At 32.2% G+C, this 15,240-nt stretch overlaps 3 protein-coding genes across 3 annotated transcripts; 1 reads left to right on the forward strand and 2 right to left on the reverse strand.

Moving 5' to 3' along the window:
- Window positions 1-2,794: 2,794 nt before the first annotated feature.
- On the forward strand, window positions 2,795-3,391 carry LOC131074881 (secreted RxLR effector protein 161-like). The gene has a single exon (XM_058011608.2). It carries the CDS (start codon window positions 2,795-2,797, stop codon window positions 3,389-3,391), a length of 597 nt encoding a protein of 198 aa, XP_057867591.2.
- A 4,917-nt stretch (window positions 3,392-8,308) lies between these two features.
- LOC131074888 (scopoletin glucosyltransferase) lies at window positions 8,309-9,973 on the reverse strand. Its single transcript, XM_058011620.2, has one exon. The coding sequence runs from the start codon at window positions 9,918-9,920 to the stop codon at window positions 8,520-8,522; it is 1,401 nt and encodes a 466-aa protein (XP_057867603.2). The 5' UTR covers window positions 9,921-9,973; the 3' UTR covers window positions 8,309-8,519.
- Window positions 9,974-14,184: 4,211 nt separating this feature from the next.
- On the reverse strand, window positions 14,185-14,796 carry LOC131074889 (UDP-glycosyltransferase 73B3-like). Its single transcript, XM_058011622.2, has one exon. It carries the CDS (start codon window positions 14,794-14,796, stop codon window positions 14,185-14,187), a length of 612 nt encoding a protein of 203 aa, XP_057867605.2.
- Window positions 14,797-15,240: the final 444 nt, after the last annotated feature.

A 15,240-nucleotide genomic window follows, 5' to 3' on the forward strand; every position in this document is an offset into this window, starting at 1 on the left:
TGTAACCTTGGGATTGAAGAATTTTTTAGTACTTCATTCTCTTCTTGGAATGACATTTGGTTGTTCGATACTAGAGCCTAACCTTGGGATTGAAGAAGTTTTTAGTACTTCATTCTCTTCTTGGAATGACATTTCGTTGTTAGATACTAGAGCCACATGCCACATGACATTTAGAAAAGAGTTTTTTGAGACATTCAATGATCAAGTGGATGGAGTAGTGTATTTTTCAGACAAGTCTCAATTAAAACCTTCAGGAATTGGATCTGTTAGACTTAAATTACCAGGTCTTGTTGATTATATCCTTTCTAATGTTCTTTATCTTCCACAATTAAAGAAAAATTTAATATCCCTTGTGAATATTAGACAACATGGTCATTTAATACATATGTTTGATGGCATCATTGAGATTAGATGAGCTTCCGATCATGTGATTGTTATGACTGGAGTGGAGGATGACAAGATTTTAAAGTTGAAAGGTACCTCATCCAATACTCAACATATTACAAATTTCTCTCAGCATAGCGCTAATTTTTCTTCCAGCCTGTTATGGCATGCTAGATTTGGCCACATTAGCTATGATAGTCTTAGACTTATGAAACAACAAGGAATTCAAGGGCTTCCTACAATTCCAAGAAAGCTTTCTCAATGTGATGCTTACATTTTAGGCAAACATAGTAAACAACCTTTTCGTGACTCTATGTTTCGCTCTTCTCGAAAGCTCGCCTTTATTCATTCAGATTTGTGTGGGCCCATGCATGTTCCATTAGCAAGTGGGAATAATTATTTAATGACATTTATTGATGACTATACTAGGATGTGCTGGGTGTACTTATTAAGAGATAAATCTCAAGCTTTTGATACCTTCAAAAAATTTCATTTGTGGATTAAAAATGAAACCCAACTCAATATTGGAACCCTTAGAACTGATAATGGTGGAGAGTATACATCTAAGGATTTTGAAAAATATTTGTAGGACAATGGTATTAAACATCATACTATTGTTCCTTATAATCCACAACAAAATGGTGTGGCCGAATGTATGAACAGGACACTGCTAAATATGGTGAGATCTATAATGTTTTTTAAGAATGTAAAGTTAATGTTTTGGGGAGAAGCAATTCTTTGTGATGTCTACATAAAGAATAGGAGTCCTTATACTACCCTACACAACAAAACTCCTTATGAAATATGGCATGGCTTTCTTCCAACTGTCAAGCATTTTATAGTTTTTAGTTCCACCTGCTATGCTTTGATTCCTGAACAACTCCGAAATAAATTGGATGCCAGAAGTAGAAAATGCATTTTTTTGGGATATTCTAATACTTCCAAAGTTTATCAATTGTATGATGAAGAAAACAAAAAGTTTATTATTTCTAGAGATGTTATATTTCTTGAATTTGACAAAGATGACCTTACTATTAACACACAACTTGCTCATCTTGATAGATTTCACTCTCATAAATTCTATCATGAATGTGATAATGAACTTCCAACTCTTGAAGGGGGGGTTCCTTTTCTAGGTCAATCTTTGGAAGTTCCAGAGAATGAGGATATAGCGAATGAGGATAGTTCGAATGATGATAGCAATGTTGAAGAATTAGAACCAGTTGTTGAACCAACCTATGAAGAAACTGATTCAAAGATTCTTGAACCTGAGCAAGTATTAGATCTAATAGTACATAGATTGATGCGAACAAGGAAAGTTCCAAGAAGGTATGATGATTTTATCTTGCATGGTAAAACAAAGACATAAAGTTCTGCCAAACAAAATAAAGAAAATGCAAGGGAAATGATTACAAGTAACAACTTCCTTAATTCTTATGATGTTGAAATAAACTTTTCTATTGTTGATGAACCTTCTTCCTTTCAAGAAGCAACAACTAGTGATGCATGGAAAACTGCAATGCAAAGAGAGTATGATGCTCTCATTAAAAATGGAACTTGGAGGTTCGTGGACCCTCCAATTGGAACCAAACCTATTGGCTGCAAGTGGGTATATAAGAACAAATACAAAGATGATGGGTCACTAGACAAACATAAAGCAAGACTTGTAGCAAAAGGATATGCTCAGAAAGAGGGTGTTGACTATACATAAACTTTTGCCCCTATAGAAAATTGGGGCACTATTCGAACTTTGTTTTCTTTAGAAGCACAAAAAGGATGGCACATACATCATATAGATATTAAGACAACCTTCTTGATTGGTGATTTGAAAGAAGATGTCTATATGGTGCAGCCTAAAGGTTTTGTTGTCAAAGGTCAGGAACAAAAGGTATGTAAATTCATAAAATCCTTGTATGGTTTGAAGCAAGCACCACGTGTGTGGTATGAAAAATTAACTGAGCACCTCTTGAACTTAAACTACAAGCACTTCTATCTAGATGATGCAACTCTATTTGTCAAGAAAGTTGGTAGGTTAGTTGTATATGTAGTTGTTTATGTTGATGATTTGTTGATCGCAGGAAATAATGATGATTATATAGCCTGCATTAAGAAAGACTTGAAAAAGGTTTTTGATATCACTGACCTAGGTTTACTTCATTATTATTTAGGGATTGAATTTATTCAGAATCCTAAGTTCATTTTTATTTCTCAGAAGAAATACATTGGAGAGTTATTATGCAGATTTGGAATGCAAGATTGTAATTTTGTTTCCACTCCAATGGAGAAAAATTTGAAGATTTCTTCCAATGACGGAGAGGCTTTCGAAGATCCAACCAAGTATAGGTAGCTTGTTGGAAGTTTGATTTATCTCACCACTACTCGTCCTAACATTAGATTTGCAGTAGGAATTATGTCCAGGTTTATGCATAAACCATGTGAAGGGCATTGGACTGCATCACAACGAGTGCTAAAATATTTAAAAGGAACCCAGACTCTCGACATCAAATATTCAAAGGTATCAGACTTTCATCTCATTGGCTATTCTGACTCAGATTTTGATGGTGACAAAGAACATGGGGTGTCTACTTCTGGTTATTTGATGACTCTTGGATCAACAACTGTCACTTGGAGATCAAAGAAACAAACAGTTCCTACTGACTCTACTACTCAAGCAGAATATGTAGTAGCAGCTGAAGCCACCAAAGAAATTGTGTGGCTTGAGAAAATTCTTGAGGACTTCCAGGAAAAACAGATGACTTCAATGCCTTTATTTGTTGACAACAATTTTGCGATTCAATTGGCCAAGAATCCAAGATTTCATGATCGAACCAAGCATATCAACACCAAATATCACTTGATTCGACATCATGTTGAGACCAAAACCATACATTTGAAATATTGTTCCACTGTAGAGCAAATTGCTGATATCTTTACCAAAGCACTGGGTCATGTAAAGTTTGAACGATTCCGACTGCTGCTTGGCATGACAGATGTCCCTTCGGATTAAGGGGAGAATTCTAACTAATCACTAATCCTACGAGATATTTGTATTATGAGAGTAGTTATTTTGTAACTAAGAATAGTTTTTTGCAGTTTAGTTTTCTACAGTTCTCTTCTTAACTGTTTCATCAGTTACTGCTGTATATGTTCTTTTCTTATCTAATAATATTGAGTGTGTGTATGAATCACATCTTTGGGCCTGTTACACCCCTTACACAGAGGAGGTGAGACTAAATTCCCTAGATAATTCGTCAAGTAGTGCGATCTTGGGGCCCACCCATCAATGCTTCCACTACGCTCGATAAAACCCTAAACGGGTAACTAGAAATATAAGGAGGAATTACTAGCCAATGATAAACATTTGTCAAAGAACTTTAGTCAAATAAAATCTTTTAAATGTCGCTGCTAATCATATGGAAGAGTTTTGAATCAAATAACTTGATCTCTAAACAATAAGTTGTCAATCAAAGTGCCTTCCATTGAGGTGAAATTGAAAATCAAATGGAGGCCTTGAAATAATGAAGGAGCGGGCCAATAAGCAAACTACGTGCAGCACAAAACTTTGATTGTTTCACGAGTCTATAAAAATCCAATATACCTATGTACGAGTGAATTTGATCACCCTGCCAACTAATACATACACCTGAAAATAGATGAAGATGCGGATCAAAAGAGAGACTGATAACAAATCCACACACTATCTAGAGGGAATCAGTGTAACACCTCCAATCAAAGGCAAATAAACCCACAAAACAGAAGTCGTGGACTTAGAAAAGAAGGCCTCCATGAAGACGAAAGTTTCCTGCCAACAAAAAAAGCTTGATTTAGAAAAATAAGACTGGAATAGATGTATATGTGTCAAATGAAATGATGCATTTATTGTGAATCAAGCCATCGGGATCTCTGGTCAAAAATCTCAGCTAGAAGGTGTAAGCCAGAAATATGGCTCGAATTTATAACTGGGCAAACAACCAATTACCTCATTCAAAAAATTAAATGCACTTAAAGCATTATTAAATAATGCTTGACTAATAACAAATAATGTAAATGTCAGCTACCTAACTAGAACTTAAGTCTACTCTAACCCAAAAAAAAAAAATGACTTTTATGAAATGGGATACTATTTATAAAAAAGAATTTTTTGGGATATTAGAGTTAGAGAGTTTCAATCTTTCAATAAAAGAAATCCTTGTCATATTTGATGGAATATGATATCCACAAATAATGATTGAATAAGGATTGCTCATGCTAAATACCTTGAGGGTGGGGACCTCTTTTTTTCATCACCCCTTAAAGGATGTAAAATATGAAACAATATCCTAAATTCTTAAAAAATCCAGAGACAGGGTATCAAATAGCAGCTTAGTAATGGGATATGAGTTAATTTTAAGGAGGACACTTGGATTAGCAAGACTTCCCTAAGCTCTAACCGCTTGTTTAAAGATTGCAAAGACCCTTTCTTTAAACATTTTGGATCTAGACATTTTTACTATGTTGATTGGACTGATGAACATCCCAAATAGAAATTATTCTTACCTTATTTTTTCTCCGAAGAAGAAATTAGAGACCAATTTATTGTGATGAACATCCCAAATAGAAATTCTTCCTACCTTATTTTTTCTCCGAAGAAGAAATTAGAGACCAATTTATTGAGGCTCTTGGATAATGTTGTTTATTTGACCTTCACAAAAAATGATGAAGTTAATTGGAGCTCAAATGTCATCAGTAACTTTTCTATTTCTTTAGCCTACCTTTTATTTGAACACAACTATTGAAGGATAAAGTTTAAATGGAAATTGATATGAGATAAGAAAAACATAAATAACAAATTTTCTTTGTAAAGAAAAAATCCATGTTTCAAAATCTACAACAAATAATTTATTAAAAATGCATTATCATATAAAATAAATTTAAGTTCATGTATTGATATGTGGATTCACTATTATTTATGAACCTCATTTAAAAAAATAATTTTAAATATATATACAAATATTATTGACAAATTTAATAAAATCACCTACAATATAATTGTCAAATGTCCAAAAAAGAAAAAAGAAAAATAAATATTAAATGGATCATGACATGATATATCATATAGATTTATATTACTCATTCGAAATAGGAGAATAGCCAATTGTCAGTGCTATCTCATGACAGAGTAAGATTCGTTGCTCTTCTAATCAACAAAACTATACATCAGACCTTATAGCTCACACAACATTTGGTAGCAGCGATCTCTAATGAAAGCATATTTTTGGTTTGCTTTTATTCTATTTGTATGCTAACAAGAATTCCAGTTTGCTTAAATATATACATTGATTCTATGTATACATAAATACTTATATTCTTTTGGGAATTATAATAAAGATGATATTTGCATCTATGAGAGGTGAAAATTTTCTATACATTGAATTTAGAAAAGTATGTAAATTTCAAAATAAATTTGTTATATATTTTAAGTTGATTTGTGTTTGAATTTGGTAATATATTCTTACATCTTTTAATATTTATGTATGGGCTTTAATTAAATAGAAGATATTTAAAAGAATTGAGAGCATATTTAGATAATTGTATACTTAAAAGCTCAAATAATAAGTATATATTTATTTTATATATCTTAAAAACTATTAAAAATCATCATATAAAAATATAAGTTAAACTTATTTGACAAGTGGGACTACAAAAAATTATATTAAAAAATATCATATAAAAATATAAGTTAAACTCATTTAAAAAATGAGACTACAAAACATTAAATTTGAAGACAAAGTTTTTTAGATTATGTTCAGTAGAAATTGAGGACATAAGATACAAAACATTTTATACAGCGTAACCTATAGGAAGCTTCAATATTTATGGATTCCTTAGTTTTTAGGGCTCAAAGATGCATGTCTTCCCCATGTCAAAGGGAAATAAACAATGCACTTAATTCGCTTATATCTTATTTGCATTAATTAAAAATTGTGTAATGTTTTTTTATTTTATTTTATTTTATTTTTGTGTATTCATTGGATCTATGCTTGCTTCGTAAGATCAAATTCTACTTTATTTTGTTCACATAAAAGTTTTGCAATATGTCTATTACTTTTTCCTATTTTATATCTTTTTTTGTGTTTTCTCATGTACACAAACAACCATACATCTTGTTTTTTCTTATTTTCCATTAATTGATATTCTTACTTCTTTAGACTATATTATATCATTAGTACAATTTGTCTTTCAATCTCAATTTAATCATTAGTGTAACACATTTTTTCAATCTTTTCATTTTTATTGTATAACATGACAATTTTTTTCAAAATTTTGACATTATAATTGAGAACCTTATCCACCTCATGTATGCATTTTTAATGTGTCTTTTTATTTATTTATGTTAGATAGTTATGCTTGCTTCTTAATGCCAAATTGTACAATGTGTTTTTTTCCATCTTCTATGTTTTCCTCCAATCAATCATGCTTGCTTCTTAACCTAAATTCTACTTTATCTACCTCACACAAAAATTTCTCAACATATCTATTATTTTTCGCTATTTCCTATCTTTCTTGTATTTTTTCCACCTTTCATAAATATCACCTAACATATATTTTTAGCTATCATATAAATAATTGTACAATATTTTTTCTATTTTAAAGATAAACAATTGAAAAAATTGTCTCATTTCCAAAATCTTCCTTATTTACCTCATATTAAAAGGTGTGCAATATGTCTTCACTTTTTACTTTGTGCTAAACAACCAGCCTTGCATACTTCATATGCCAAAATGAAATTTTTCATGTAAAGACTTGAGGTTAAAATCTTTTTTTTTTCAATTTTGTTGTTACATTCAAAGAATTTTATCTTGTCATGCTTGTGTCTTCAGGTCATTCATCCATATGTAGTCATATCATTCTGAGAACCGCATTATTGTCATATGCGTATTTAACCAATATCAAATATGTGTGTTTATTATTGATTATTTTTGTAAGCAAATTAAGAATTATAGAGAATGAGTGACAAATCATAGTAAAGTGTACCAATAAATAATGTTCAAACTATATCATTTTTCTTTCCTATTTTCAAAAACCACGTAAATTGGTATTTGCATTTAGTGGGGTGTAAAGGTTTTGTCATTTGTAACTTATATTTCGAAATAATACTTAGAAATTATAAAAGAGCATATATTTATTGAATTTATTAATCTTATTGACATAATATGATTTTTGGAACTAACAGCATTGGAATCAATTTTTCTTCCAGTTAATAAAAATAAATAAAAGTGAAATGGTACATATAATTTAAAATTTTCTACATAAGAAATATAATATATGAATTAAATGTAAAAAAAATTAGTATTATATTTCAATTTAGAATTTTTTGAAGGACACTTTTCTAATAACTTATGAGATAAATTCTAAAGTTTCTTGTCACTTGTAAGTTGGTTTGACATGTGAAAATGATAATAACCATAATTTATAAGCTGACTAGAATTTCCATTTTCTTAAATATATACAATGAGCATCAAATGACTGTTTTCTCTCCTTTTTATGTATATGTAAATATAAATATTCCTCTAGGAATTATGATAGGTGAAGTTTTTCTTATAAACAGATATTTTATTAGTTTAATTACAATTTAAAGTGTATGTAAATTTCTAAAACAAATTTGCTATACTTTTCAAAATTGATTTTGGTATAAAATTGGCTATATAACCTTACACCATTTAACACTTGTGTAAGGGTTTTAACTAAATGAAAGATTTTAAATAGAAGTGAGAGCAAATTTGAATAATTATACACTTCAAAGCTCAAATAATAAAAATATACATTTATTTATTACACCTTAAAAACTATTAAAAATGATCATATGAAAATGTAACTTAAACTCATTTAACTTACATATATTTACACAAAATAAATTTTATAACATTTACACATTACCCATTAATTAAAAAAAACTATATAATTTATTTTCAAATACTTTCATAATTATACATTATACACTCTAAACAATATAATTACAGATACACACTCTTTTTCTGAGACTCTAATTTTCTTCAGCTAATAATCCATTTCCTGAAGCTCTTCAAACTGTAATCCACGATCATGCAAAAATCTAAAGAAACGGGGTTTCAAAACATTACATGTGAACACAATGTTCAGCAGAGGCTGAGTACATAAGATACAAAACCTTCCATACCACTTAACTTGCGGGACGCTTCATTAATGGATTCCTTGATTTTCAGGGCCCGTAGACGCATGTCTTCCCCAATTTCCGTTGTCATGGCTGCCTTCACTGTGTTTTCCACAATATCACTCCTGGGAATGGCATCTAATCCCTCACAGATCTGCACTCCGAGACCCAAATGCTCAGTGACCAATTTGGCGTTAATAAATTGATCGAAGCCCATGGGCCAGACCACCATCGGAACTCCAGCACTTATACTCTCTAATGTAGAATTCCAACCACAGTGCGTCATGAAAAACGCAGTCGCAGGATGTGACAGAATGAGCAGCTGAGGCACCCACCCATGGATTACCATTCCTCTGTCTTTCGTTTCTTTGATGAAACCCTCGGGAAGAAAATCACAGGAATTAATGTGGCTTCCAACTGGGTCTTTAATCGTCCAAATGAAACACTGTTTACTGGCTGCTATGCCTCTGGCGAGGGCTTTCGTTTGCTCTTCCGAAAGAAAGGCCTGAGATCCAAACGAGACGTAAAGGACGGATTTTTGCTTCTGGGTGTCCAGCCAACGGATACACTCTGATTCATTATCGATCCCATGTTGGGGTGTATGTAGAGGATTCGCTACACCCCAAACGGGCTTACCCGTGGATTCCTCTAAATACCCAACATATTCTGCTTCGACCCCATCAAAAGTATTGACAAGCGTTGCAGCAGAGCTTTCTTTGGCTGAGGCATATGCCTGCTGAATTGAGATATCCCCAGGGTAAAGAGAAATAAACAACGCGCTTGATTCGCTTCTCAGCAGCTGAGGCAACTGCGAACGCCTCAGATTCACATTAATACAGTGATCGCGAATCTCTATGATTTGGCGATCACCAATTATATCCGAGACTGGATTGGTGAAGAAATATTGCAGAAGAGAAGCCGCCATGGCTCCTGTGGTGTGGAAGACAACACGCGGGATTCCAAATTTGGAAGCCGACTGTGCTGTCCAGGGTAAGAAAACGTCGCTTATGATACAGGTGGGCTTCTGCGAGGGCTCTACCATGACTTCCTTCAACCATTCTTCAAACGGCTGGGAAAGTTTGTGCGTAGAGACAAACAGAAACTGGGCCTCGGTGAAGGAAAGCGTATCAGTACTTTCGCAGGCAGGTGGAAGGCCATGGATGGGCGGGAGAGAAAGAGAAACGAAACGAATAGAGGATCCGATTGCCTGCGATTGCAATTTGGAGGCATTGGCATTTGTGGTGAGGAAACTAACGGTGAGGCCTCGGTATGTAAGAAGTTTAGCCAAGCGGAGGAAGGGAATGAAATGGCCCTGCGCCATGTAAGGGAACATCACTACGTGTTTACCTTCCTTACTTTCTACCATTGCAAATATGGTCTTTGACAGATATTTTCTGTTAAGCCATCTACTGGCCTGGCCTACTTTTAAGGACGAATTTTCCATACTGATGCTTTTAAGGCGGTGTACATGAATTATATCTTTCCACTGATAATGATGCTCATTTGAATGGTTATATGAATCTTATCTTTTATAAATGGTCCATTCAAAATGATTGTTTCACGTTATACCTATTTAAATAAATTAAAAATATCAATTTTAATTTATTTTAAAAAATTAAAAATTATTATTTATATTATTTTTTATTTTCTTTTAAAATGATTTTATTTGTATTTAATGATAGATTTTGATATTATATTTATATGATTATATTTAGTCTTTTATCATTATTATAGTTATGTCTTCATATAATGATTGTTTCTTATACAGTTGTTGTAGGTTATGTGATATTCGCATAATTATTTAAGAAATATGGATTGATGATTTTGACTCACAAACCACCATATTGAATGTTAAAAAAAATTGTAATTTGATGTAATAAAAAATACCTCTAACATATCATTGTATGAGCTATTAATAATGAATTTACCATTGAGTCATTTGAGTAGTAAAATGAATCTTGTTTATATGAATTTTAACTTTTATAAATAGTCTATTAATAATGATTGTACCATTGAGTCATTTGAGTAGTAAAGTGAATCTTGTTTTTTATAATGACCTATTTATAATGATTGTATCACTAGTTGTTTCTAAAAATATCTTTAATAAGTATATAAATTTAAAAAAATTAAAAATATCATTTTTAAATTATTTAATTGAACTTAATTTATTTTTATTTAAAAATATATTTTTTTTTAGAATTATTTAAAAATTATTTTATTTATATTTATTATTTTAATAGATTTTGATATTATATTCACATTATTATATTTAGTATCTTATTATTATTGTAGGTCACTCAATGTACATCTATGTGATATTCACAAAATTATTTATGAAATATAGATTGGGGAGATTGACTCAAATACTACAATGTTGAATCCTAAAAAAATTGTAATTTGGCGCAATGAAAAATACCTCTTACATATTGTTGGATGCGTTTAAGAGGTTTTATAGTGAATGGTTCATAAAGCACAACACTTGCTAACTATTTCACAAGTAGAATAGCAAGTTAAAGTGGGCTTGGTCTTGGGAGAAACTCCATAATTAAATGTACTTGAGTTAGAGCAGTCATAGGATGAGTGAACTCATGAAATGTCTCTATACTTCATCTCTATGAACATCTATTAGATTCAACATGGTGAGTTTTCAGTGAATTGCTTAGGTGCACAAGAAATATATGTGTGTAAGCCATTACTCATGAAATTAAGATTGATAATTTTTTTTGCTCAATAAAAAATTACATTAATATTTTATTTATATGTTCCAAAATTTGAACTTATAACTAGAGTACCATATCTCACTTACCTAAACATTTGTGCCTTCTTTAAATTTAGATTGATCAGGTAACATGATTATTTTTCCAAAATTTGAGGTTATAATAGAGATGTATATCTACCTCATATATCCATTCATGTAATGTTACTTTTTATTTCTAGCCAACTATGCTTGCTTCTTAATGTCAAATTTTACCTTAATTGTGCAAGTTAAAACAGGTGCAATCTATTTTTTTACTCTCTATTTTTTTTTGTTTTCCTCCAATCAGTCATTCCTTCTTAAAATCGAATTCTATTTTATCTACCCACATAAAAGTTGTGCAACCTTTCTATTATTTTGTCCTATTTTCTATCTTGGTCAAGCTTTTTCTCCACTCCACAATAAAAGACATGCAACATGTCTTTTCTATCTTTTCAATCAATTAGTCACTCTTGTTTCATTAGACTGTATTATATCACTAGTGTAACACGTCTCTTCAATTTACGATTTTTGTCACATAGCATGATAAATTTCCAAAATTTTGAGGTTATAACTAAGAACCTTATCTATCTCATGCATGCATTCATGTAATGTGTCTTTTTATTTGTCTTTTGCTAAACAACTATTTTTACTTCTTAATGTCAAATTATACTTACTTGTGTAAGAATAATGTTGCGTAATGTGTTTTCTTATTTGATATTTTTTTTGTGTGTTTTACTTCAATCAACCATGTTTGTTTCTTAAGACCGAATTCTACTTTATATCTTTCACATAAAAATTGTCGAACATATTTATAATTTTTTCCAATTTTCTATTTTTCTTGTGTTGCTCCACCGCACATCAAAATCATATAAGATGTATCTTCAACTTTTATATAATTAATTGATAATGTCTTTTCTTCTATCTTCCAAATTCTAAGTAAATTCTATTTCATCTCTTTTATATTAATAATAGTACAACTTGTCTTTTATGTATTTTCCAGATTTACCTCACATTCAAAAATGTCTTTTATCTTTTGTATTTGCCTTATTTACCTTAATCATGTCATTAAGCATAATGTAAATCAGCACCCAAGGTAGAAGTTAAAGTAGAATTCTTAGGAAATATAGTCTATGTACAATTAAAAAAAGTACAACTGTAGAAAAAACAAGAACGTCGTCATACGCCAAACAATTAGTATTAAATCAAATAAACCTTGAATTTTGAAGTTTTGAAATTTTTTCAATTATATAAATCATTAAATAATACAAAAAAATTAATTATAAGCATTTCATTCATTTGGTGTTGAGTAGTGAAGGAGACTAATATGGTTATCTCATCTTTGTGTATGATCATTGTGATAATAAATTTTAAAAAATAATTAATTCAATCTTGTTTTATGTACATAATGATAGGAGTAGAAAAAAAATTTGTATTAGTTTCGCTTTATTATATAAAATAAGGCAAAATCATAAGTAATGTTCATTATTTCTTTATAGAGAAACTATGCAAATAATTTTTAGAAATTTTAGAATGGAAGAGTTGAAGGTCTCAATAACTAAGAGCTTGTTGAAGATTACATTGTTGTGCATTGCTTTGCTTCTATTAACAATACCTATATTTGCACAAGATGGTAGGATCTCATATCATGCTTGCAACAAAAGGAAGTCACAAATTTCATGACTTATGCTTCTTCCGGTACATATGATTATTTACTATGATATTCTATGCAAAAATTAAAGTATATAGACTAAGCATGTGCAAGCCACATATGTTGATTTTACCATAGAAGTGAGAATAAGTTGTGTGTTTGGAGTAGTGTTTGTCAAATGATGACTAGAAAATTATTATGTGCAATATAGGGCATATCTATTAGGGTCTCTCCACTTTCGATGATCCCACTTTCTCCATCAACATCATCATCAATGACACATGGTAAATAAAGACACGAAAAAAAATAGGGAGGCACTCTTTCATGGATAAATTGGTGACTTCATCACAAAGAAGAGGATCTTTTGACAATTCAATTTATCTTGGAAATGGCTTCCTTATCTTGGACATTTGCATCTATGGTAGGTGAAGTTTTTCTTATAAACAAGTATTTTATTAGTTAAATTCCAATTTAAAATGTATATAAGTTTTTAACAAATTTGCTATACCTTTTAAAGTTGATTTTTTTTATAAATTTGGCTATATAGTGTCAAACCATTTAATATTTGTGTAGGGGCTTTAACTAAATGGAAGATGTTTAGTAGAAGTAGAGCAAATTTGGATAATTGTACACTAAAATCCCAAATAATAAAAATATACATTTATTTTTTATATCTTAAAAACTATTAAAAAAGATCATATAAAAATGTAACTCATTTAACTTGCATATATTTACATGCATAAGATAATTTTTATAACATTTACACATTATCCATGAATAAAACCAGATAAACACATACAAATAAATTAGGGTCTCCTTTTATAAAACTCTAATTTTCATATGCTACTAATTCATTTCATGAAGCATGATCATGCAAAAATCTAAAGAAGCCGGGTTTCAAAACATTACATGTGAACACATTGTTTTCCAGGTTATGTTCAGCAGAGGCTGAGTACATAAGATACAAAACCTTCTATACCGCTTAACTTGTAGGATGCTTCATTAATGGATTCCTTAATTTTCAGGGCCCGTAGACGCATATCTTCCCCAGTTTTTATTGCCATGGCTGCCTTCACTGTGTTTTCCACAATATCACTACTGGGTATAGCATCTAATCCCTCGCAGATCTGCCCAAATGCTCAGTTACCAATTTGGCGTTAATAAATTGATCGAACGACATGGGCCAGACCACCATTGGAACTCCAGCGCTTATACTCTCTAACGTGGAATTCCACCCACAGTGAGTCATGAAAACTGCAGTCGAAGGATGTGAAAGAATGAGCAGCTGAGGGACCCACCCATGGATTCTTCCATGAAATCCTCGGGAAGAAAATCACAGGAATTAACGTTGCTTCCAACTAGATCTTTAATCGTCCAAACGAAACGCTGCTTACTGGCTGCAATGCCCCTTGCGAGAACTTTCGTTTGGTCTTCCGAAAGAAAGGCCTGAGATCCAAAGGAGACGTCGAGGACTGAGTTATGCTTCTGGGTGTCCAGCCAACGGATGCACTCCAACTCATTGTTGATCCCATGTTGGGGTCTGTGTAATGGATGGGCTACACCCCAAACGGGCTTACCCGTGGATTCTTCTACATACCGAACATACTCTGCTTCGAGCTCGGCAAAAGTATTGACAAGCGTTGCAGAGCAGCTTTCTTTTGCCGAGACATAGGCCTGCTGAAGCACGGTAAGAGTAGGGTAAGGTGAAATGAACAAATCACTTCTCAGTATCTCAGGCACCTCCGAAGACCTCAGATTCACATTAATACAGCGATCATGAATCTCTATGATTTGACGGTCTCTTATTATATCCGAGACCGGATTGGTGAAGAGATATTGCAGAAGAGACGCCGCCATGGCTCCTGTGGTGTGGAAAACAACACGTGGAATTCCAAACTTGGAAGCCGATTGTGCTGTCCAAGGTAAGAATACGTCACTTATGATGCAGGCGGGCTTTCGTGACGTCCCTGCGATGATCTGCTCCAACCACTCTTCAAACGGCTGGGAAAGCTTGTGCGAAGAGATAAACAGCAACTGGCCGTCGATGAAGGAAAGAGCGTCAGTGCTTTCGCAGGCAGGGGGGAGGCCATGGATGAGCGGGAGAGAAAGAGAAACAAAACGAATAGAAGATCCGACCGCCTGGGATTTCAATTTGGAGACATTAGCAGTGGTGGTGAGGAAACTGACGGTGAGGCCTCAGCAAGTAAGAACGTTAGCCAAGCTGAGGAAGGGAATGAAATGGCCTTGAGCCATGAAAGGGAACATGACTATGTGTTTTTCTTTTTACCTTCTACCATTGTA

Source organism: Cryptomeria japonica, chromosome 1 (genome assembly GCF_030272615.1).
Source record: "Cryptomeria japonica chromosome 1, Sugi_1.0, whole genome shotgun sequence".
In the NCBI taxonomy this organism is placed as follows: Eukaryota; Viridiplantae; Streptophyta; class Pinopsida; order Cupressales; family Cupressaceae; genus Cryptomeria; species Cryptomeria japonica.